The sequence below is a fragment of the Eschrichtius robustus genome, chromosome 15 (assembly GCF_028021215.1).
Source record: "Eschrichtius robustus isolate mEscRob2 chromosome 15, mEscRob2.pri, whole genome shotgun sequence".
Classification (NCBI taxonomy): Eukaryota; Metazoa; Chordata; class Mammalia; order Artiodactyla; family Eschrichtiidae; genus Eschrichtius; species Eschrichtius robustus.
In genome coordinates, this window is record NC_090838.1 from 29,861,215 (window position 1) to 29,884,732 (window position 23,518).

The window sequence follows — 23,518 nt, forward strand, 5'->3', positions numbered from 1 at the left end:
TCCCAGCCTGGCCCAGCAGCTCCCAGTTCCTGAAGCTCCTCCATCTTTTATGTCCTGTCCTTCCCTCACCACTCACTGTTTTCCAATCTCCAGTTAAACTAATTCAAGCCTCTTCCAATCCTCATGCCCCAGGCCTATTTAATCATCTACCCTTTTTGCTATCACCATATCCTCAATAGCAGAGGTTCTCAATTCTGGCTGCACAGTGGAGTCACCTGGGGCACTTTAAAACAATAGTGATTTCAACTCAGACCAATTAAATCAGAATGTAGACGAGGGAAGTACACTTGTTTATTATGAAACATCTATGGCAAGTAGTGAAATGAAATACCAGATCTCTGCACTCATAATGCCTGGTTTGAATTCCAGCTCCTCTTCTTTCCAGGTTTGCAAACCTTGGGCAAAGTATTTAACCTCTGTGTGCTTCCAATTCCTTACTTTTCAAATTAAGGCAAAAAATAGCCCCCACTTCATCAGGTTATTGTGAAGATTGAGTTAATACAATACTGACACTTAGTATGTGCTCCATTAATGCTAGTTATGATAAGTGCACATCAGTTTCTTTCCAGAAGACTTAAAGCAACTTGATGATAGGACCTGCACCTTCTTCCTCTCTGCCAAGCATAGTGTGCACACACAAAATTTTTTTGAATGATTAAAGGCATGCATGAATGAAGATGAATTTTGACTTTAGAAGATCAGGGAGATTTAAATAGAAGTGGCCCATGAGCAAACCTTGAAAGATGGATATGCTTGTGAGAGGCAGATGAGGGGCGGTAACATATTCCAAATAGAACAGTAATAAGAACATGAGCCAAAACCCTGATGTGCAGGGTGTAGACAAAGGACCAAAATCCCAGGGTATGCTAGGGTCAAAGCAGAGGATTACAGAAGAGAATTGCAGCAAGATGGTTTGAAAAGTAAGTTGGGACATTTCATGAAAAGTTCATTAAGGAATTTGGGCTTTATTCTACAGAGAATGAATGGACTATGAAGAAGAATTCTGAGGGGGTGAATGCATAGTCAGACCTGTGCTTTAGGAAGCTGATCCTTTCCAACTGAAGGGAAGGATGACCTGGAGCAAGAAAAGCAAGGAGCAAGGAGAGAGTTAGGAGATTACTGTAGCTTCTCATTTGATATCAACACTGTCTGTATATGTTAAGTCTTCCCAAGAGATCATTTTATTAATTTCTGATTTATTAACATAGGTGCAAAGGGTAAAGATTTAAACAGAACAAAACTGTAAAACTCACTCTTATCCCTGATCACCACTTACCCAGTTCTCTTTCCTTGAAGCAACCACTGTTGTTGAAATAAAAAAGATTATAAGAGAGTACTATGAATAACTGTACACCAACAAATTGGATAATCTAGCTGAAATGGACAAATTCCTAAAAACACAAAACCTACCAAGACTAAATTATGAAGGAATAGAAAATCTGAATAGATCTATAACTAGTAAGGAGAATGAATCAATAATCAAAAATCTTACAACAAAGAAAAGCCCTGGACCTGATGACTTCACTGGTGAGTTCTACCAAACGTTTAAAGAAGAACTAACACCAATCCTTCTCAAACATTTCCTAAAAAGTGAAAATGAGGGGACACTTTTTAAGTTATCTTATGAGGCCAGCACTACCTGGATACCAAACCAAAGACACTACAAGAAAGGAAAACTACAGTTTCCCATATCAATACAATATCCCTATAAACACTGATGCAAAACATCCTCGACAAAATATTAGCAAACTAAATTCACCAGAATATTAAAATAATTATACACCATGACCAAATGGGATTTGTTCCTGTAATGCAAGGATGGTTAAACACACAAAAATCAATTAATGTAATACACCATGTTAATAGAATGAAAGTGGAAAATAACACACGATTACCTCAATTGATGCAGAAAAAGCATCTGACAAAATTCAACACCATTTCATGATAAAAACGCTCAACAGACTAGGAATAGAAGAAAACAACCTCAATATAATAAAAGACACTTATGAAAAACCCACAGAAAATGTCATACTCAATGGTGAAAACCTGAAAGCTTTCTCTTTAAGATCAGGAGCAAGGCAAGGATGCCTGCTTTCACTACTTCTATTCAACATAGTACTGGAAGTTCTAGCCAAAGCAATTAGACAAGAAAAAGAAATAAAAGTCATCCAAACTGGAAAGGAAGAAATAAAAGTATCTCTGTTTGCAGATAATATAATCTTGTATGCACAAAATCCTAAAGATTCCACAACAAAATTGTTAGAATTAATAAATGAATTCAAAGTAGTTGGATACAAAATCAACACACAAAAGTCAGTTGCACACAAAAATCACTGCTGCACTAACAATGAACAATCTGAAAAAAAAGTTAAGAAAAACATTCCATTTGCAATAGTAACAAAAAGAATAAAATACTTAGGAATTAACTTAACCAAGGAGGTAAAAGACTTGTACAATGAAAACTATAGAACATTACTGAAAGAAACTAAAGAAGGCATAAATAGGTAGAAACATATCCCATGTTCATGGATTGGAAGACTTAGTATTGCTAAGATATCAATACTACCCAAAGCAATCTACAGATTTAATGCAATATCAAAATCCCAATGACATTTTTTGCAGAAATAGAAAAAAAATACAAAAATTTATATGGAATCTCAAAGGACCTCAAACAGCTAAAACAATCTTGCAAAAGAAGAGAAGAGCTGGAGGATTCATAGTTTCTGATCTAAAAATCTTATTACAAAGCTATAATAATCAAAACAGTGTGGTACTCGCATAGACACAGACATATACACCAATGGAACAGAATAGAGAGCCCCAAAATTAGCCCTCACATATACGGTCAAATGATTTTTTTGCCAAGACCATTCAATGGGGAAAAGTCAGTCTCTTCAACAAACGGTGCCAGGAAAAGGGGATATCTACATGGAGAAAGAAAGAAGTTGGACCCTTACCTAATACCATATACAAAATTAACTCAAGTGGATCAAAGATCTAAATGTGAGACCTAAGACTGTAAAACTCTTAAAAGAAAACATAGGACAAAAGCTTCATAACATTGGATTTGGCAATGATGTCTTGACTATGACACCCAAAGGCATAAACAACAAAAGAAAAAACAAACAAATTGTACTTCATGAAAATTTTATAATTTTGTGTACCAAAGGATACTATCAACAGAGTAAAAAGGCAACCCAGAGAATGGGAAGAAATATTTGTAAATCATATATCTGATAAGGGATTAATATCCAGAATATATAGAAAACTTCTAAAATTCAACAACAATCAAAAAACAATCTGATTAAAAACTGGGCAAAGGACATGAATAGACATTTCTCCAAAGAAGATATAAAGATGGCCAACAAGTACATGAAAAGATGCTCAACATCACTAATCATTAGGGAAATGCAAATCAAAACTACAATAATATGCCACCTCATACCCATTACTACTATCAAATGAAACAGAAAATAACAAGTGTTGGGGAGGATATAGAAACATTGGAACTTTTGTGCACTGTTAGTGGGAATGTAAAGTTGTACAGCTACTCTGGAAAACAGTATGGAGGTTCCACAAAAAATTAAAAATACAATTACCATATGATCTAGTAATTCCACTTCTTGATATATACACAAAAGAATTGAAAGCAGGGTCTCAAAGAAATATTTTTATAGCCATGAACATTGCAGTATTATTCACAATAACTAAAACACAAAAGCAACCCATGTGCCCATCAGCAGATAAATGGATGAGGAAAATGTGGTATATACATACAATGGAATATTATTCAGCCTGAAAAAGGAAAGAAATTCTGACATACGATAAAACATGGATGAACCTTAAGAACATTATGCTATTTGAAATAGGCCAGTCACAAAAAGAAAATACTGTATGATTCCATTTGTATGACATACTTAGAGAAGTCAAAATCATAGAGACAGAAAGTGGAATGGTGGTTGCCAGGGGCTGGGGAAAGGGGAGAATGGGGAGTTACTGTTTAATGGGCATAGAGTTTCAATTTTACAAAACAAAAAGAGTTCTTAATGGATGGCTAATGGTGATGATGGCACATTATGGATGTATTTAATACTGCTGAATTGTATACTTCAAAATAGTTAAGATAGCAAATTTTATGCTTTTGTATTTTACCATAATTTTAAACATCGGAGAAAAAACACTGTGAAGAACCATAAAAATATAAAGCAGCATTATCATGTATTACCGATAAATAATCGGCTCTTTTCTAATTCCAGGCAACAAGAGATCTAATTAAATTGGCTGGCTACTCTAGTTACATTATGTATATTTTTATTTCACAATCAGCCTTCATTTGCCTCACCAGAACTTCATATTCAGGACTGTTTATATTACATCTCACAGCACAATTCATACATTTATGAATCAGTAACATGTTCTTTTGGAAACCCTTATTGTTCTGTTTTTGTTAGAACCCTGGTGAGCACATGAGATGTTAAGGTTCCAACATTACTGTGCACCTACAGCTCCTTGACATTGAACTGCCTGCAGAAACTGCTTAACAGTGCTGGTGGTCATTCTTATCCCCAGTTTCTGGAATGGCTGAGAGAGGGTTTGAATTTTTTTCACACATTTCAAAAAGCACATTTACATTTTACACGTGTAAGTAAATGAACCAAGCAAGGAGAGAAATTCAAGTGGTAAGAAAGAAGCCTCAAACATTCTGATTCCAAGAGACCAGAGTGATTCTGGTCGAGTTCCATTACTGATGAGTCAGCACTTGGGGGATATCTCCTCTGGGGTTAGCATGCTTCCTGGAATCCTGCTGTTTTTTTATCCATTCATCCCTTTGTGTAAAGGTCGGGTCTATGGTGTCTTCTAAAGTTGTAAGACAGATCTGAGAGCCCTTCTCTCCGAAATTCTATCTTCCCTTTTGGTTTGTATGTTGACTAACAATAATGCTTATTGAAGGGGCTTCCCTGGTGGCGCAGTGGTTGGGAATCTGCCTGCCAATGCAGGGGACACGGGTTCGAGCCCTGGTCTGGGAGGATCCCACGTGTCGCGGAGCGGCCGGGCCTGTGAGCCACAATTACTGAGCCTGCGCGTCTGGAGCCTGTGCTCCGCTACATGAGAGGCCGCGATAGTGAAAGGCCCGCGCACCGCGATTAAGAGTGGCCCCCACTTGCTGCAACTAGAGAAAGGCCTTGCACAGAAACGAAGACCCAACACAGCCATAAATAAATAAATAAATACTTTTAAAAAATAATAGGGCTTCCCTGGTGGCGCAGTGGTTGAGAGTCTGCCTGCCAGTGCAGGGGACACGGGTTTGAGCCCTGGTCTGGGAGGATCCCACATGCCGCGGAGCGGCTGGGCCTGTGAGCCGCAACTACTGAGCCTGCGCGTCTGGAGCCTGTGCTCCGCAGCAGGAGGGGCCGCGATGGTGAGAGGCCCGTGCACCGCAGTGAAGAGTGGCCCCCGCTTGCCACAGCTGGAGAGAGCCCTCGCACAGAGATGAAGACCCAGCACAGCCAAAAATAAATAAAATAATAATAATAATAATAATAATAATAATAATGCTTATTGAAATATTATCCACATACCATAAAATACACCTTTGAAAGTATACAATTCAGTAGATTTAGAGTATTCACAGATTGTCTTCCCTTTGTTTTTGTTTCCTTTTTTTATTTCCTAGGGAAAGGAAAGAGCCCTAACTACTCACTCATGGATTAAGTATATTTTTTGAGCACATAAAAAATCAAATAAAAACCCCTGCCTTCATGGAGCTTGCGTTCCAGTAGAGAACACAAACAATAAACAAATACAATTAGCAAAGTATAGAGTATGTCAGAGGTGATAAGTGGCGGGAAGAAAAGATAGTGGGGAAAGGATAGGGTGTACAATTGATGGTGGGTGGGAGAGGGCTTACAATTTTAAATTGGGTGATTAGGGAAAATCTTAAAGAGAAGATAACGTTTAGAAAAGACTTGAAAAAAATGAGGGAGTAAATCATGTTTGATCTGGGGGAAGGGCATCCAGGTAGAGTTAACAGTAACTGCAGAGACCCTCAGGGGAGAGGTGTGCCTGGAGCTTAATAAGTGAGAAGGCGAATGGAGGGAAGAGAGGTCAGAGGGGCCAATGGTGGCCAAATCTATTGGGTTCCTGAGCCACTTGCCAAGATTTTGGCTTTTATTCTGAGTAAGTAGAGAACCACAGAAGTTTTGATCTGAGGAATGCCATGAACTGACTTACTTTGAGCAGGATCACGCTGGCTGGCTGTGTGGACTTTGGATTGTAGGAGAAGGAGGAAACAACCTAGTTAGGAGACTAATTGCTTTAATCCAGGTGAAAGAGGGTATGGCCTGGACCAGGTGGCAATGGTAAAGATGATGCGAAGTGGTCAGATTCTGGATATATCATGAATGTAGAGCCAACAGGCTTCGCTGATGGAAAAGATGTGGGGTACGAGAGAAAGAGAAATCTATGATGACTCACAGACAAAATGTCCAATGCTATATGGTAACAGCCAACTAGCGGAGCTAGTAAGGTGGGTCGGGTAGGGTAGCTTGATATACTGCATTTATCCCAACAGGAGAATTAAATTTTTAGGCCTGAAAACATGTGAGTTGATCTGCAGCTCCTCTAATTAATATAAGACAAAAAAATGATGTGTCATCACACTATTTCCAAAATATGACCCAGCTAATTAAGTATCAAATTGCCAATCATATATGTGACTATTCCTATTTTGAAGATAAAGATGGTTATTTGCCTTTTACTTAGCTAGTGGTCAACTACCTTAATTGGGAAACTTAACACATTGCAACTGTTGCTGGAAATTAACAAAGTGATCGGTTCTGTCTGGGGTTACTCTTGCTGCCTAATTTAATTGTTTGTAATAAAGCCTTTCATCTACCAGTTTTATTTAAGTTGACTGCATCAAGTGCTTGTATTACTACCTCAACCATAATCTAATCATTGCTTTTTGTTAATAAACTCTGCACAGCACTGTATCTACATATTAAATATAAGCTTGCTCTAGACCTAGCTAGTACCAGATTGTTTATCTCTTTCCAAATCTCCATGCAGTGAGTCACTTTGGCGACTTCAACTTCAGCCACGGTGGGAGGATTTATGCCACAGAAATTGACAAATGGGCTAAATCGGGGCTTTTTTTCAGACAGCAGTTTTCCTAGCACACCCGTGGACAGAGCAGAGGGTAGGGTTATGAATGCCAGCTAAAGCCTAAAAGCCACACAGCTGTGGCACGGGTGGAGCAGATGTAGTGGGAGTCATCTGCCCCAGAGAGGAAGAGTGCTTTATCACTGACATTGTTTAGAATTGCTAGTTTATAAGGATAATAAAGAGCAGACCAACTTTAAGTACTTAAATTCTCTACAGACAATGTTACTCCTTATCGCCTAAGCCCAGGGCAGGTCCTTCCCACCTACTCCCACCTCCATTCTAATCCTACTCACTGCCTGGTCACCGTGGGTATGACATTTTACCTTTCTAAGCCTTAGTTTCCTTGTCTTTTCAACGGGGATCATATGTTCAATTAATGATGGTATGAATAAACCTCCTAGGGTTTCCCCGTAGCCTTAAGAGGGAACCCCTTACGGATCAACAGCATCATATATATATATCTTTATTGGAGTATAATTGCTTTACAATGTTGTGTTCGTTTCTGTTGTACAACAAAGTGAATCACCTATAAGTACACATATATCCCCATATCCCCTCCCTCTTGAGCCTCCCTCCCATCCTCCCTATCCCACCCCTCTAGGTGATCACAAAGCACCGAGCTGATCTCCCTGTGCTATGCAGCTGCTTCCCACTAGCCATCCATTTTACACTTGATAGTGTATATATGTCAATGCTACTCTCCCACTTCGTCCCAGTTTCCTCTTCTCCCCCACATCCTCAAGTCCGTACTCTACGTCTGCGTCTTTATTCCTGCCCTGCCACTAGGCTCATCAGTACCGTTTTTTTTTAGATTCCATATATGTGCGTTTGCATACGGTATTTTTCTCTTTCTGATTTACTTCACTGTGTATGATAGATTCTAGGTCCATGCATCTCATTACAAATAACTCAATTTCGTTCCTTTTTATGGCTGAGTAATATTCCATTGTATATATGTGCCACATCTTCTTTATCCATTCATCTGTCGATGGACATTTAGATTGCTTCCATGTCCTGGCAATTGTAAATAGTGCTGCAATGAACATTGTGGTACATGTATCTTTTTGAATTATGGTTTTCTCTGGGTATATGCCCAGGAGTGGGATTGCTGGGTCATATGGTAGTTCTAGTTTTAGTTTTTTAAGGAACCTCCATACTGTTCTCTATAGTGGCTGTGTCAATTTACATTCCCACCAACAGTGCAAGAGGGTTTCCTTTTCTCCACACCCTCTCCAGCATTTGTTTGTAGATATTTTGATGGCCATTCTGACAGGTGTGAGGTGATACCTCATTGTGGTTTTGATTTGCATTTCTCTGATGATTAGTGATGTGGAGCATCTTTTCTTGTACTCCTTGGCCACCTGTATGTCTTCTTTGGAGAAATGTCTATTTGCGTCTTCTGCCCACTTTTGGATTGGGTTGTTTGTTTTTTTGATACTGAGCTGCATGAGCTGCTTGTATATTTTGGAGATTAATCCTCTGTCAGTTGCTTCATTTGCAAATATTTTCTCCCATTCTGAGGGCTGTCTTTTGGTCTTGTTTATGGTTTCCTTTGCTGCGCAAAAGCTTTTAAGTTTCATTAGGTCCCATTTGTTTATTTTTGGTTTTATTTCCATCTCTCTAGGAGGTGGGTCAAAAAAATCTTGCTTCAATAGCATCCTTGTATCCACTCTGCTTTCCAACCTCTGAGCCTCTGTCGATGCTGTTCCCCCCGACTTGGAGCCACTTCATCTCCTATTTTCATCTTTCAGACTTAACCCAATTGCTGCCACCTCCAAGAGGCTTCCTCTTATTCCCACAGCTGACATAATCTCTCCCTCCTCTAAATTCCCTAACCTCTTGGGGACTCTCTGACACTATCCCAGACCTATTGGATTAGAATCTACATTTTAACAAGATCCCCAGGTGATTCATATGCACATTAAGATTTGGAAGCCTTGCTTTAAACCACTGGTTCTTAAACTTGGCTGCAGATTGGAATTACCTGTGGAGTTTCGAAAACGCTTGATGCCTAGACCCCACCTACAAGAGATTCTGATTCAATTGGTCTGAGATGCATCCTGGGCATCAGGGCCTTTTAAAACTCCCAGATGATTCTAATATGCAGCAAAGTTTGAGAACCACTGGTCCATAAACTCCCCTTAATCTCCCTTTGGGGGCCTGCACACTCTCTAATGTTATGGTTATTTCTGTCCAGGTATGTTTTCTCACTTCTATTGAACTATAAGTCTTTTAAGAGCAAGAACTATCTTTTAATTCAATTTTAATCACCTCATCCCTAGACATACAATAAGAGTTTAATAAATATTTATTAAGTGAACTGTTTTTGTAATCTAAAACAATTTGTAGGACTTCCCTGGTGGCGCAGTGGTTAAGAATCCGCCTGTCAATGCAGGCGACACGGGTTCGAGCCCTGGTCCAGGAAGATCCCACATGCCACGGAGCAACTAAGCCCGTGTGCCACAACTACTGAGCCCACTCACCATAACTACTGAAGCCCACGCGCCTAGAGCCTGTGCTCCGCAGCAAGAGAAGCCACCGCAATGAGAAGCCCGCACACCACAACGAAGAGTAGCCCCCGCTCGCCGCAACTAGAGGAAGCCCGTGCACAGCAACAAAGACCCAATGCAGCCAAAAATAAAATAAATTGAAAACAAACAAACAAACAAACAAAAAACCCCACAATGTGTAATCTAAAAATGTTCTCTAAATACCGTAAGTGTGGCTTTTGTCCTAATTTGAAGACTGGTGAACATATTCTGGAAATTGTGGAATTATTTCCTCTTTAGTCTAAGACCAAATTTCTGAAGAAGAGGAGGCTGGTGGCTAGAACAGGTTTTCTGAGAAGAGCCTCTCTGGGTACCAGTGCGGCTGGCCACTGCCATCTCCATGAGTTGTTTACAGAAAGCCGCAGCTTGAAATCCTAAGACTCCAGAGGGCAATGCAAAATGAGGCAGCCCCTCCCTACACTCTGTGCATCCAATTCAGAACTCTTGGCTGAAATATAATGATGTTATTGTTTCTTCCTCTCTAGGGTGCCATTTTGATATTTATGGGGATAGTTGTCCTCACCATGAAGGCATCTGTTATTGAAATGTTCCTTGGTAAGTACTTTTATATGTGTATCTGGATACGCTTTTAACATCCTCCTAATGTCCAAAGAATCTTGCCAACAAAAGATTTAAACCAAGACAGAGCATATAAACAGTTCAGTGTATCTTTTTATGATAAACATTTTGGAGAAATGTTTAACTGAGAATGTTAAATGTAGATCAAATTCAGAATGTATGTCTATATATTTTTTATATAAAGCAAACATATGTATACATATGTATGTCTACATATCATATATTAAGCACACATATATACACACATATTTGTGTGTGTGTATTATTCAGCAACCAGCAAATATTTCAGATAAAGCATATTTACAGATTCTGAATTTAGAGAACTTATTTCGTAATTTCTCAAAAAAAAAAAAAATTCTTATCACTGACATGGCCTTACTTGTACCATTGGCAACTCATACTTTTAGAGATGAAACCCTTTAAACTTATATTATCAACAGAGAACACAATTCGGGGTAGGCCCTTAAGGAGCAGCAGGTCAGCCAGACGAAAGAAAAGTGCTGATGGGTTTAGCACTAAGCCCAAGGGTAATCTTTGGTTAATCTTGACCCCACTGTGCTGTGGCCACTCTGTGTCAGGCAGAGTGATCCTGTGGGTCACTGTGAAACTATTGCCACGGAAGGGTACAAAGGCCTTTTAGATAGTCAATATTAGTTTGCTAGAGCTGCCATAACAAAATACCACAAACTGGGTGGGTTAGAACAACAGAATTTTATTCTGTCACAAATCTAGAGGCTACAAGTCCAAAATCAAGGTGTCAGCAGGGCTGGTTCCTTCAAAGGGCTGTGAGAGTGCACTCTGTTCCATGCCTCTCTCCTAGCTTCTGGTGGTTTGCTAGCAATCTATGGCAATCCTTGGCATCACCCCAATCTATGCCTTCACCTTCACATGGCGTTCTCCCTCTGTGTTTGTCTGTGTCTATATCCAAACTGCCCCTTTTTTATAACACCAGTCATATTGGATTAGGGGCCCAACCTACTCCAGCAGGATGACCTCATCCTAACTAATTAAGTTAGTTAAATTTAAGTAATTACATCTACAACCACTCTATTTCCAATTAAGGTCACCTTCAGAGGTATTGGGGGCTAGGACTTCAACACGAAGTCCAACAGAAGTCCTATGAATTTAGGGAGGGGGGCACACAATTTAACCCATAATATAGTCAGAATGTGCAAGGTCTGTGCAGAGGGAATCTACAGTGGCAGAACTGAGGACTGGAAGAGAAAGAGGTGACACAGCTGGGAAGACAAGGGGCTCTCAGCATGGTGGAAGGAGACTGGGCTGGGAGTCAGAGGGAAGATAAGGCTCTGGTCCTGACTCCACCACCAACTTGCTAAGGAATATTCTCGTTGAGAGCACAGGGTCCTTCATTTCCACCTTGCCCTTCTGAGAGGCTATCTCCCCGCAACCCCATACTAACCTATAGGTTAGTAGGGGTGAACACAGGGTGGGATGACAGTGGGGCAGGGGTTAGGAATAGGAAGGATTTAGCTACTGTAAAACAAACAAAACAAAACACAGAAACCCTGAGGCTGGTTCACACTCTGCCATGTCCCCCACATCATGGAACCAAGAAGAACTTGACTGTCCTTGCTTGTCTTGCCCCCTCTCAGCATGCCCTTCTGCAAAACCGTTTTCCCCTCAGGGTTGCTCATTCACAAAGCAAGAAATCAAAGTAGAAAAGGGAGACTCCTATCGCAGATTCTCTTATGTCCTTATATGCCCCTCCCTGGAATCTCTCTTATTCATCTGCTTGTCTCCATCCCAGGGTCATTTCCCTTAAGTCCCCTGAAACCCTCTTCAGTACGGTGACAGCCCCCTTGCCCCAAATCCTTACCCCTCTAACTCATTCTCTACCACACCCCAATTAATCTCCCTAAAGCCCATATCTGATCCCACTCTCCTGACTTAACACTCAGTGTTTTCCCTTTGTCTTTATGACAGAGCCCACATCTCTCAAAGCGCCTTGCTTGCTGGCAAGGCCTCTCTCATATGGCTCTTGCCATCCTCTCCTGCTCTCCTCCCTACCACAGAGCCCAGCCTGGCTTCCAGGGACGTGGGAAGTGCTGACCTTCTCATTCCCCTGAAGGTGGAGTCATTTCTCCCTTCCAGGTCTTTGACTATGCTGTTCCCTGTCCTGGAATGTTCTTCCTCTCACCCCCACACCCCCTACTGGCCCTCCAGGAAGCTTCCTCTGCCCTCCATTTGATCAGACCCTCTTCCTATGGGCTTCCCTGGTGCCCTGTATTGATTCTAGTCACGACTGCATGGCATTCACCTCGTCATGAGGCTGCCTCCCCTGCCACTGTACGATACTGACAGCAGGAGCTGTGTCTTGCTCACTGTTGCATTTTCAGTTCTCAGCACATCTCACAGGCACTCAAGAAATATTGGTAAATAAATTATTCTTGTCAGGGATGTTGGATTTTTCAGGTTTCAGAGTCTGATTCTGCACCCAATTCCTATGTGTGAATTTTTTCCCCACACCAAGTGATTCCTCAACACCAGCTGGGTTTCCTACAACTCAGCTCAATTCTGACACCATTCTACCCGGAGATAGCATCAGATCCTGCAGGTAAGGGCTCACACAAGACTGCCCCCCGCCCCGCTACACACACACACTTCAGATGCCGATTGCAAGTCAGGTTGTCACCTGTGCTTCTGACTGACTGGCTATAAAGCAGAGGTTTCCATGACCCCCTCCTTGCATTTGATTAACTTTCTCAAGCAGCTCACAGAACCCAGGAAACCAGTTTACTCACTAGATTACCAGTTTATTACAAAGGATATTAAAGGATACAAATCAACAGCCAGATAAAGAGATACATAGGGCGAGGTCCTGAACAAAGGAGTTTCTGTCCCCGTGGAATTTGGGCCCAGCACGGTGGCACATGGACGAGCTCTCATTCCTCAACCTGGAAGCTCTCTGAACCCTCTCCTTTTGGATTTTTATGGAGGCTTCATTACATAGGCATGATTGATTAACTCACTGGCCATTGGTGATTGATTCAACCTCCAGCCCCTCTCTCCTCTTGGGAAATCAGGAGATGGGACTGAAAATTCCAACTTTCTATTCACAGTTGGTTTCCCTGGCAACCAGCTCCCTCATCTTTAGGGGATTTTCAAAAGCCACCTCATTAACATAAACTCAGTTGTGATTGAAGGGGGCTTATTATGAAAAACAAGACACCCATTTCACCTTTATGGCTCTGATTTCAGGAACTGAGGACAAGAAATCAAATATGATAACAGACATGTGGACACAGGGGGCGAAGGGGAGGGTGGGACGAATTGGGAGATTAGGTTTGACATAAATACACTACCATGTGTAAAATAGAGAGCTAGTGGGAACCTGCTGTATAGCACAGGGAGCTCAGCTCGGTGCTCTGTGATGACCTAGAAGGGTGGGATGGGCGGGGGGAGGTCCAAGAGGGAGGGGATATAGTTATACATAGAGCTGATTCACTTCATTGTACAGAAGAAAGTAACGCAACATTGTAAAGCAATTTTACTCCAGTAAAAAATATATATATTATAACAAAAGATGCTCCCATTGCTCTCATCACTCAGGACATTCCAAGGGTTTTGGGAGCTGTTAGGCAGGAACTGTGGCCGGAACACCAAAATATATATTTATCATACATCATAATATCACAGAGAACCATCCAAAGATCCCCCAAAAGCCCTCTAAATTAATGTTAATTAAGTGTTTAATCGGTATATATCAGAGCTAGCATGGTCACTCTAAATATGTTTAAATTTATGATGTAGCAGAGCTGTATGCTGCCCACTGTCATCGGAGCACCACATGTAATCAATGACTGCGCTATGGGGAGAAAGTAGCATAAAAAGCCTAAGGCTGCACCAGCAAACCTGCATTCTGCTTCCAACTTCTGCCCCCTCCCCCTACAAAGCCGCTTTAGCTGAGATGTCAACCTTGACCTTGGTTTCTTTTCTACAAAATAAAAAGATGACCTCCAAAGCTCCTCCCAGCTTCAGTATTCTATGATCTGAAGCAGAATTTTGTGATTTATGTGATTATAGAGAATAAGTTATCCTGTCTCTGCAATGAAGCTCTGATATATTTCATGCTAGATGTTTCACTAAGTAAGTAAGTTGAAAGCAAAGCATAGGGGAAATTTGAGCTGATTTTAAATCATCTGCTTTATAAATCAGTTTTCAGGAAGGCATTGTGGACACTGTTAAAGAGAACCAGAGCTGGACAGTATTTAAAGCAGTAAAAACAGATTTTAATCAGGAACCATTGCAATAGGGGAAAGGAGACCTCAGTATTGTACTGGGCTCAATTCCGAATATAACAAGGAAAAGTGGGGATTTATAGCCAAGGAGCAGCTTGCAGGGGTCAGGGGATGGAAATTACTAAGAGGAGATTTCACGGGAATCAGGGGATTCTTGCTAAACCGACCAGACAGGACTCTTGCTAAAGGCAGATCAGGGTGATCAGGTATCAAGGATGGAGGAGTCTCTCTAAACAAGATTCCTGCTAAAACTAAGTGATGCAGGCACAACAAGGACAGACACAGAAGCCCAAGGTCAAAGCCTAGTTGAGAAGAGGGCTTAGAGGAGCCTGACTAAAGTCTGGTGAAGGAGAGTCCCTGTCAACACCACCTGCGTTAGTATCTTGAGTGGCACTAAGGGATCACACAAGAAATTTATGGGCTAGAATGAAGCATTCATATAAAAGTTCTAGACACGTAATAAGTATTCAGTAAGTACTTACTGATTTGATAATTGGTTAAATGTTCTGGCACTTCATGTCTTTTCTTGAAAATAAATGGATTCTGATTATGACTTAATACTGACAGGAAAAGTGAAACACAAATGCCTATTAACCATGCCAATGATTTTAGAAAGCACTTTTCATTATTATAAGTCTATCTGATTTCAATATGACCAAATCAAATAACAATTGTCTTTTTCTAATTCGAAAAGAAACATTCTACATAAAACATAGAACATTTATGTGTAAGAACTTTACTATGAAATGGGAAAAATACAGAAAATATAAAATAGGAATTATAATTCTACCATTATTAAAAGTTTGGTATATTTGTTCCAGGTATTTCTCTCTGCGTATATTCTAATTTTGTCAGCATCATGCTTACGGTTAGAGCTGAGAACTTCCCAGGTCATTTAATCTTCTGCTAAAATAATTTGTAATAAATGCTTAGTATTCCCCTACTGTTGGGATTATTTCCGATTGCTATTAGGAATAATGCTGTAATGAACACCTTTTATTATACATAAATCCTTGTCTATGTCTCTGATTATAACTTGGGATATATTACTAGGTATATATTTTCTAGGACAAAGAATATAGATGTTTCTTAAGGCTACTGAAATGTATTACCAAATGGCTTTCCAGAATGACTCCACCTGCTTAGAATTTACCAACAATGTACTGGACTGCCCTAATCCCAAATCCATGCCAGGATTAAGTATAATCTTGTGTTCAACATTCAGTACACACTATGAGAAAATATCCTGTCATTTTGCTTTAGCCTGCATTTTTTATCATTAATGAGACTGAACATTGTTTCAAGCTAACTCATTTGTATTTTCTCTATAAATTATGTGGATGATAATTTACTTAAATTGAATTTTAAAACAATTGCACCTCACCTATCTTAATCATACTGATGGCCACATTAGAGAGAAAGAGAGCAGAGGAAAATTTTTATTTGAAAAAATAAATTCAGTATTTAATTTGTTTTGAAATTTCAAACACGACTAGCGAAAGGTGAGAACTTTTCATGTTACTCAAAACTGGAACATTGAATTTTTTTTTTTTTTTAATTTTTATTTATTTATTTATTTATTTATGGCTGTGTTGGGTCTTCGCTTCTGTGCGAGGGCTTTCTCTAGTTGCGGCGAGCGGGGGCCACTCTTCATCGCGGTGCGCGGGCCTCTCACTATCACGGCCTCTCTTCTTGCGGAGCACAGGCTCCAGACGCGCAGGCTCAGTAGTTGTGGCTCACGGGCCCAGTTGCTCCGTGGCATGTGGGATCTTCCCAGACCAGGGCTCGAACCCGTGTCCCCTGCATTGGCAGGCAGATTCTCAACCACTGCGCCACCAGGGAAGCCCAAGGAACATTGAATTTTTAAAAATTGAGAAGTATTGCTGCAGAGTTGGTAAATCATGGTTGCCTTGGAACTTCAGACTCTAGCCTTGATTTCCTCAAGGACTCTAGACTCTAATGGCCTCAGCTGTGGCCAGATAACTAACTACTCCCATGGAAGGGCTTTCAGACCTGTGTTCTGCTTTGTCCTTTGAAGTGAGCATCTGTCATCCATCTCGGTGCTCTGCCAGGCTTCATAAGAACAGGAACACAAGACTGATATTTCTCTCACCCAAATTCCACACGCAAGTCACCATTTCCAAGGTAGCAAGAGAGGTCTTGCAGATGAGCAATGACTTGCTTCAGGGCACAAGCACATTTGCAGCCTTACTGACCAGCCCTCCCCTTGAGGAGTGGCTTCTGGGGAGCTTTAATTAACAAGCATCTAAGCTGAGGGGAGGGCCTCTGTGTACCACTGAAAATAATGACTTTATTAACCACTGCTTAAAACTGAACCCAGCTCTGCATGTTTTCAGCCTGGAGGGTCTTGGGCGAGAAAATGCGAGTGATGGGGTGGTCTTAACTGAAATATTTATAGTCCTAATGATACCAGGACTCATAAACCACGTGCCATGGGTACACAGCCCCAGAAAGACAGTATTTGGTTTTCCACCAAGAACTGATACCCAAATTTACTACTATTTCACTTACTCCCTCTGCTTTACGCGCATAATTTTTTCTATATATTTATTTCGTACTTGTTTTTTAAAAAATATTCTAGTTATTTATTTTTGTGTATAAAATGAAGATGCGGTCTTTAGACAGAGTTAAATGACACAGAGCCTACTATAAAAATCAGACCTCCAGGACATTCACCACCCTACGCAAACCCCAGAAGTAAATAACACCTAAAAAATGTCTGCCTTCATTCTATTTGGCTAGACGTTTGGTTTTCACTCAGTTCTCTTTCATGGCTCTGTTCTTGCAGGACACGGTATCCAGGCTGTCCAGGCCTCAGCTAGTGCTAATAGTCAAAACGGGATAATTCAGGAGCTACATCATTGGCACAGCTCAGCTAATCATAAGATAAATAAAAAATTTTCTTAACAAACACTTGGTGACATTGCCACTTTTTCCTTCAAAGACAGTTGCCCATTCAAGAATGCCTAAGTCCTGATTTATGCTTTAATCAAGCATCTGTGTTCTGTTAAAAAAAAAAAAAACCACATAAAGTAGGAAGTAAAATACCTATTTTAATTATTCTACTGCCTCATGTTCACCTCCAGAATTCCAACTCCATCCAGAAAGTGGGTTTCTCAAAAAAGTAGCTAAAATGGAGGCAAGTTAGAGCAGTATCATCTTTGGGTGGGTAAGGCAGAAGAAGGCCTGGAAAGGAAGGAAGAAGAATAGAGACTGACTAGCCTTTTGAAAGGAAAAACATGCTTTTCTGTTTATAGGTAGAATTAGTCTAGGTACAGAGAAGTGAGCATTTTCAGACATTATTAAAAAATTGCTATGAGAAATGTTCACAATATATATCAAAAATTTAAGTGGGCATATCTTTCAGACAAGAAACCCTATTTGGAATTTTATTTTAAGGCAATAATAAGGAATCCATGCAAAGATAAAGCTATTTATATTAAATCAGGAGTTGGCTAAATTATGGTATGTCCATGAATTGCAATATTTTGTAGGCAGTTAAAATTATGAGAGGAACATTAAATGACAAGAAAAAATGTTTCTATATATCCTTAAGTAGAAATAAGTTTATGACACATTGTAAACAGTATAAGCATCATCAAATGTTTGTTTCAAAGTACAATACATACATATATAGAGAAAAAGCCTGAAAATATTATACTTTTTGCTTTCATCCGTTATTTTCTGTAGTATTGTTTTTGTGTGTTTTTTTTACTGTCCTACAAGGAACATGTATTATTTTGGTAATAAGAAAAATTCGGTCAATGTTATATTTTAAAAACACAAGGCTTGGGCTTCCCTGGTGGTGCAGTGGTTGAGAATCTGCCCGCCAATGCGCGGGACACGGGTTCGAGCCCTGGTCTGGGAAGATCCCACATGCCGCGGAGCAACTAGGCCCGCCAGCCACAATTACTGAGCCTGCGCGTCCGGAGCCTGTGCTCCGCAACAAGAGAGGCCGCGGTGGTGAGAGGCCCGCGTACCGCGATGAAGACTGGCACCCGGTCTCTGCAACTGGAGAAGGCCCTCGCACAGAAACGAAGACCCCACACAGCCATAAATAAATAAATAAATAATTTTTTTAAAAAAAACAAAAAACACAAGGCTCACACTAGCAACGCGACTTTAAACTTAAAGGGATAAACAGTTCCCCTTTCTTCCCCTATTGTTTTGCTTCCTGAAAAGCAGTATCCAGGTTCTGCTCGTTTCTGAGAAGGAAGCTCACCTACCTGCAGTTGGCTTCTGGGGGGCGCAGCACCAATTGGGGCTGGAAGGACCACCAAGGACAGTCAGGTCGCACCATACCTGCGAGAGAGAGGAGTCTCTCTCGTCTCCCCAGTCCCCCTCCTCCTTGACTTCCTTTCCAAAGAGTCCTCCTCTGAGGCTTTGTACGGACGCCGTTCATCAGGCCCTCCCTGTCTCTCCCGCACGCACATGCGCGCACTTCAAGTGCACACGCGCGCATGCGTATGCGGTTCTCTGGGCATTTGGAAACTCAGTGTGGAACGGAGCAGAGAGAACAGGAAGGGCCTGGGTGTTCATCCTACCTCTATAATTTATTCCTGGGACCAAGCAAATCAGTGGACTTCGCCAGACCCACGTTCCTGCCTTTGGAAAGTGGAGATGGTGGAGCTGGTGTGGTGAAATTTAAAGACAGCAAAACACAGGACAGGGGCTTCCCTGGTGGCGCAGTGGTTAAGAATCCGCCTGCCAATATAGGGGACACGGGTTCGAGCCCTGGTCCGGGAAGATCCCATATGCCACGGAGCAGCTAAGCCCGTGTGCCACAACTACTGAGCCCGCGCTCTAGAGCCGGCGAGCCACAACTACTGAAGCCCACGCGCCTAGAGCCCGTGCTCCGCAACAAGAGAAGCCACCACAATGAGAAGCCTGCACACCGCCACGAAGAGTAGCCCCCTCTTGCCGCAACTAGAGAAGGCCCGCGCAACAGTGAGGATACAATGCACACAAAAATGAATAAATAACTTAAAAAACAACAAAAACAAAAACACAGGACAGATATCCAAGAGGTATTTTTAAAAGGCCCTTTCAGCAGAGGCTAAGAAAAGCACAAAGTATACATCTTATTTCCCCAACCATAAAATAAGGGAAAATTAGTTCTACTAACGAGAATACTTCAACATATGCTTGAAGCAAACATAAAGGTCAAAAGAGAGAAAGCATTTAGGTGAAATAATATTGATTAGATTTTTTGCATTTTCTTCATGTAGTTTTGCTGGTGACCGGAATACACTCAAATAAAGAAATGACAAAGAAGATTAAAAGGCCCAAATTCAGTAAGTAAAGTTGCAGTTCCTCACTGGTACAAGACTTGTGTCTCCCATGTGGAGGACTGTTACACTTGTTTCAGATAATTTGGAAAGTTTGGGGTTTTTCTGTTTTGGGGTTTTTTTTGTGTGTCTTATCTCAATATTTTGCACTCAGACTAATTAGTAATGATTCTTATTTGTCATCTACTTCATTCCAAAAAGCATTTGAAATAAGAGTTCTTATTTTAGGGTAGATACGTGGTTCTACTATATTAGAAAAATTCAAAATGCACATACAAAGACCAGGTGACACTATGTCTCTATGCCTAAGCTGGAGTAGGTATTTTTCTGCCATTCTGTCTCAATTCCCCATACCAGAAAATTCAGTCTGGCTAATGCAAAAGTCCAGCAGACCTGCCCACCTTCCAGCGTGCCCTGGAATCAATGGGTAATCTCACAGAAAAGTTTCACACCCAATCAGTGGAAAGAGGAATAATTAATTTCATTTTTGGGTGATAGTTAAGGTTAGATGACAGAAAAGCCAAAATAACAGTTGCTTAGATAAGACTGAAGTTTCTTTCTCTCTCCTGTAAACATAGTCTGGGCTTTTATGGGAGCTTCACAATCTTCAGGGACACAGACTCCTTCTATCTTGTCATTCTGCTTTTCTCAACGTGGCTCTCAACTCATTGTCCAGAATGGCTACCCTAGCTCCATCCATCATGTCCACATTCCAGTCAGTAGGAAGGGATGAAGAAAGGCACATACTTACTCCCTTTAAAGACAAGTCCAGGAAGTCAAATACACCACTTCTACTTAAATACCATTGACCAGAATTCAGGGAGAATAGGAAATGTCTTGATTTCAAGCATCTGCATGCCTAGCTAAAAGTAAGGAGTACTATTATTAGGAAAGAAGAGAGAATGGATATTGGGAAAGAACTAGCAGGACAGGACATAAATGGAAAATCTCACACTCAAATCTTGGTGAGCACACTGAGCTATCTGTATGTAAATTTGTAGACTTGATGGACGCTTGAATTAAGGTATATTTATGAAGGACCATAAGAAAAAGACTTTAGGTATATTCAGTGCTCTGTGCTGTCTACAAAAGAAACTTCTGAACAGGCATTAGATTTATGTGCCTTAAATCAGCAACATTAAAATTTTGAAATAAAAGAAGAGATTTGTTTCACGCAGCATTTTTTTTCTTCTGTTCCTTTAAGCCCTTTGTGCAGGACTTCATGTTGAAATGAGACCAAAAGGGCAGCCATCCACAGCCTCCTAGTCTGAAATACTAAAAAGGAATCAGTTGTTTATTTATTCCTGTCAGGAAGGAGAGCCAAGAGAATCAGGCCAGGGGCAGATGTGTGTTCAAAACAGTGATTGGGTTAATATGGAGACAAATGCACACCCAAGTATGAATTCCTTTGGGCTGTTTCCAGTATCTTCATTAACTCGTCTACAAAAATCATAAAAGGTTCCATGATTACCATGACAACAGTTTTCAGTGACTATGAAAGTCTGTGCTAAACGACCCAAGGGCAAACCTCTTTGAGAGATCTCAAATGGATTCAACTTCTGATATGCTAAATTCTAACCTTATTCTCAAAATCTCCCTAGTGATACAGCACTTTTGAATCAATGTATGCATGAGGCCTTTTCTCTAATTAGAAACTCTGTCATGGTCATTAAATAAGAGGGAAAAATATAAAATGAAAGTAATAGGATATTCCCAAACTATGGCGTTACCTGATTCTTTACCTCAGGAGTATTTCCAAATGGTAATCTATACCTTGAGGCCAAAGTAATTTTCATTTTTTCTGTTCAACCTTGTCAATCTGCCACTGGGGCAGGTGACTGATAGCAAGGGAGGCACATCGTTCATTCACTTGGCAAGTATTTATTGGGTGCTGGCCAAGTACCAGGTACGGTTAGACACCCAGATACAACAGCAATTGAGACTCAGACTGTGCCCTCACAGAGCTCAAAATCTAGAGAGGAAGAAAGACAAGTCACCAGGCAATTATGGTGTCTTATGTAAGTGCTAGGACTCGGGAGCTAAAGGTACTCCAAGAATATGGAGAAAAAAGCTATGTATCTGGGAGGGCTTCCTGGAGGAAGTGACACACCTACACTGATATCTGAAGGCCTAATAGGGATTGACCAGGCAAAGATGAGGGGAAAAGAGTGTTACAAGCAGAAAGAAAAAGCATGCCTAAGCCCTGAAGAAGAGAAAGAGCTAAAAAGTAGTTCCATATGACTGAGGTATAGAGTGGGAGGCGCATGTGTTGAGATAAGAGATGGAGGGGTAAGCAGGCACCAGATCGTGAAGAGCTTTGTTACTGTGTCTAGGAATCTGCAGTTCATCAATGAGGGCAATGGGGAATATCTGAGTGCTGATTATTTAGGTGCAGTTAGCAGAAATCCAAGGCCAATTTGCTTAAGCAGAAAAGATTTTGGCAGTACATGAGGTAGCTCACATGACATGAGGTGTCTCGCAGAACCCAAGGTGGGGAGGGCAGCTCGCACTCACTGGGACTGTACCCCAGGTGGAAAGATCTCAAGAATTGGTGCCTCTGCTTCTCTCTGCATGTCTGCCTCACTATCCACCCCCCAACCCCCTGGTTCATGCAGACCATGTCTCTCAGCCCTGATCCCAAGTTCCTGGGAGAGAAACTCTAACTGCATCAGCCTAGGCTGGGAGGGTGGTTTTCAGAGAAGAGTAGGATGGTTAGGGCTGTGTTAGGGAAGTAAAACAATCCTGACAACAAAACCCAACAAAAATCCCTTTGTCCCAGCATATGAAGAGAGAAGAGAGAGTACACAATATATTAGTGAGTAAGCATTACAGATAGACATTCATATACAGGTAGGATGAAAGTATCTACCAAGTCTGGACAGAATTTCACACAAACTTATACAGTGAAGTAGAAGACAGAACAATTACAACTTCTCTTAACTCCTGGAAAAATAAATACATGGACCTCCTGAGTGTCTTTTGTATACCTGGAGACCCCTAAACTCCTTCTGGAGGTGAGTATCAATATTTGTGGATCCAAGGATCAGAATTCTGGAGACCTTGCACTCTGCAGGTGATTCCGACGCCTGGTAAAATTTGAGAACCGCTGGACTAGACGTACCCAAGATCAGGGATGTTTACAGATGTGAATGTGAAATCATGGGTTCTCTTCAGTGCCCTCTGCCTCTTTCCTAGCCAGCCCTCAGTTTTCACCAGTGTTTACTCAGGACTAAAAGTCTTCACCACCCAGAGGACTGAAGGTAAAATAACAAGGAGGAGGTCGTTTGAGAGTTTTGCCCAGAGGACAGTTTACTGACACCTACTACACACATAGCACTACTTTCGGCTCTTGATGATCTAGTGACCAGACATGGTACCATGAGTTGGCAGAGCCAGATTTGAAACTCAGGTCTCTGTGAGGCTCAACACCAGATGCTTTTCAGTGCCTTGTGGCAAGCTAGCCATTTAGGAATTAAGTATCCATTGCCTAGAGGCAGATGAGGTGTTAAGATAATCAAGGGCTGACTGAATAGGAAGTAAAGTAGAAGAAATGTGGGAAAATAGAAAAAAGAGTAAATGCATGAGCTTAATCCTTTGGCTTGGCCTGAGACCTTATGCCACACTAGTGCATCTATTCTGTCTATGCATACGGTTACTG

At 41.1% G+C, this 23,518-nt stretch overlaps 2 protein-coding genes across 2 annotated transcripts in view; both read left to right on the forward strand.

Annotated features, from left to right (window-relative positions):
- The window catches only part of LOC137778181 (annexin A2-like), a 368,470-nt gene that overhangs the window by 179,840 nt on the left and 165,112 nt on the right, over window positions 1-23,518 (forward strand).
- Window positions 10,217-23,518, forward strand: part of VIT (vitrin) — a 95,960-nt gene continuing 82,658 nt past the window's right edge. The window contains exons 1-2 of the mRNA XM_068564153.1: window positions 10,217-10,268; window positions 19,801-19,866. Coding sequence (XP_068420254.1) covers window positions 10,217-10,268; window positions 19,801-19,866 — 118 coding nt within the window. The remainder of the gene's footprint in view (window positions 10,269-19,800; window positions 19,867-23,518) is intronic.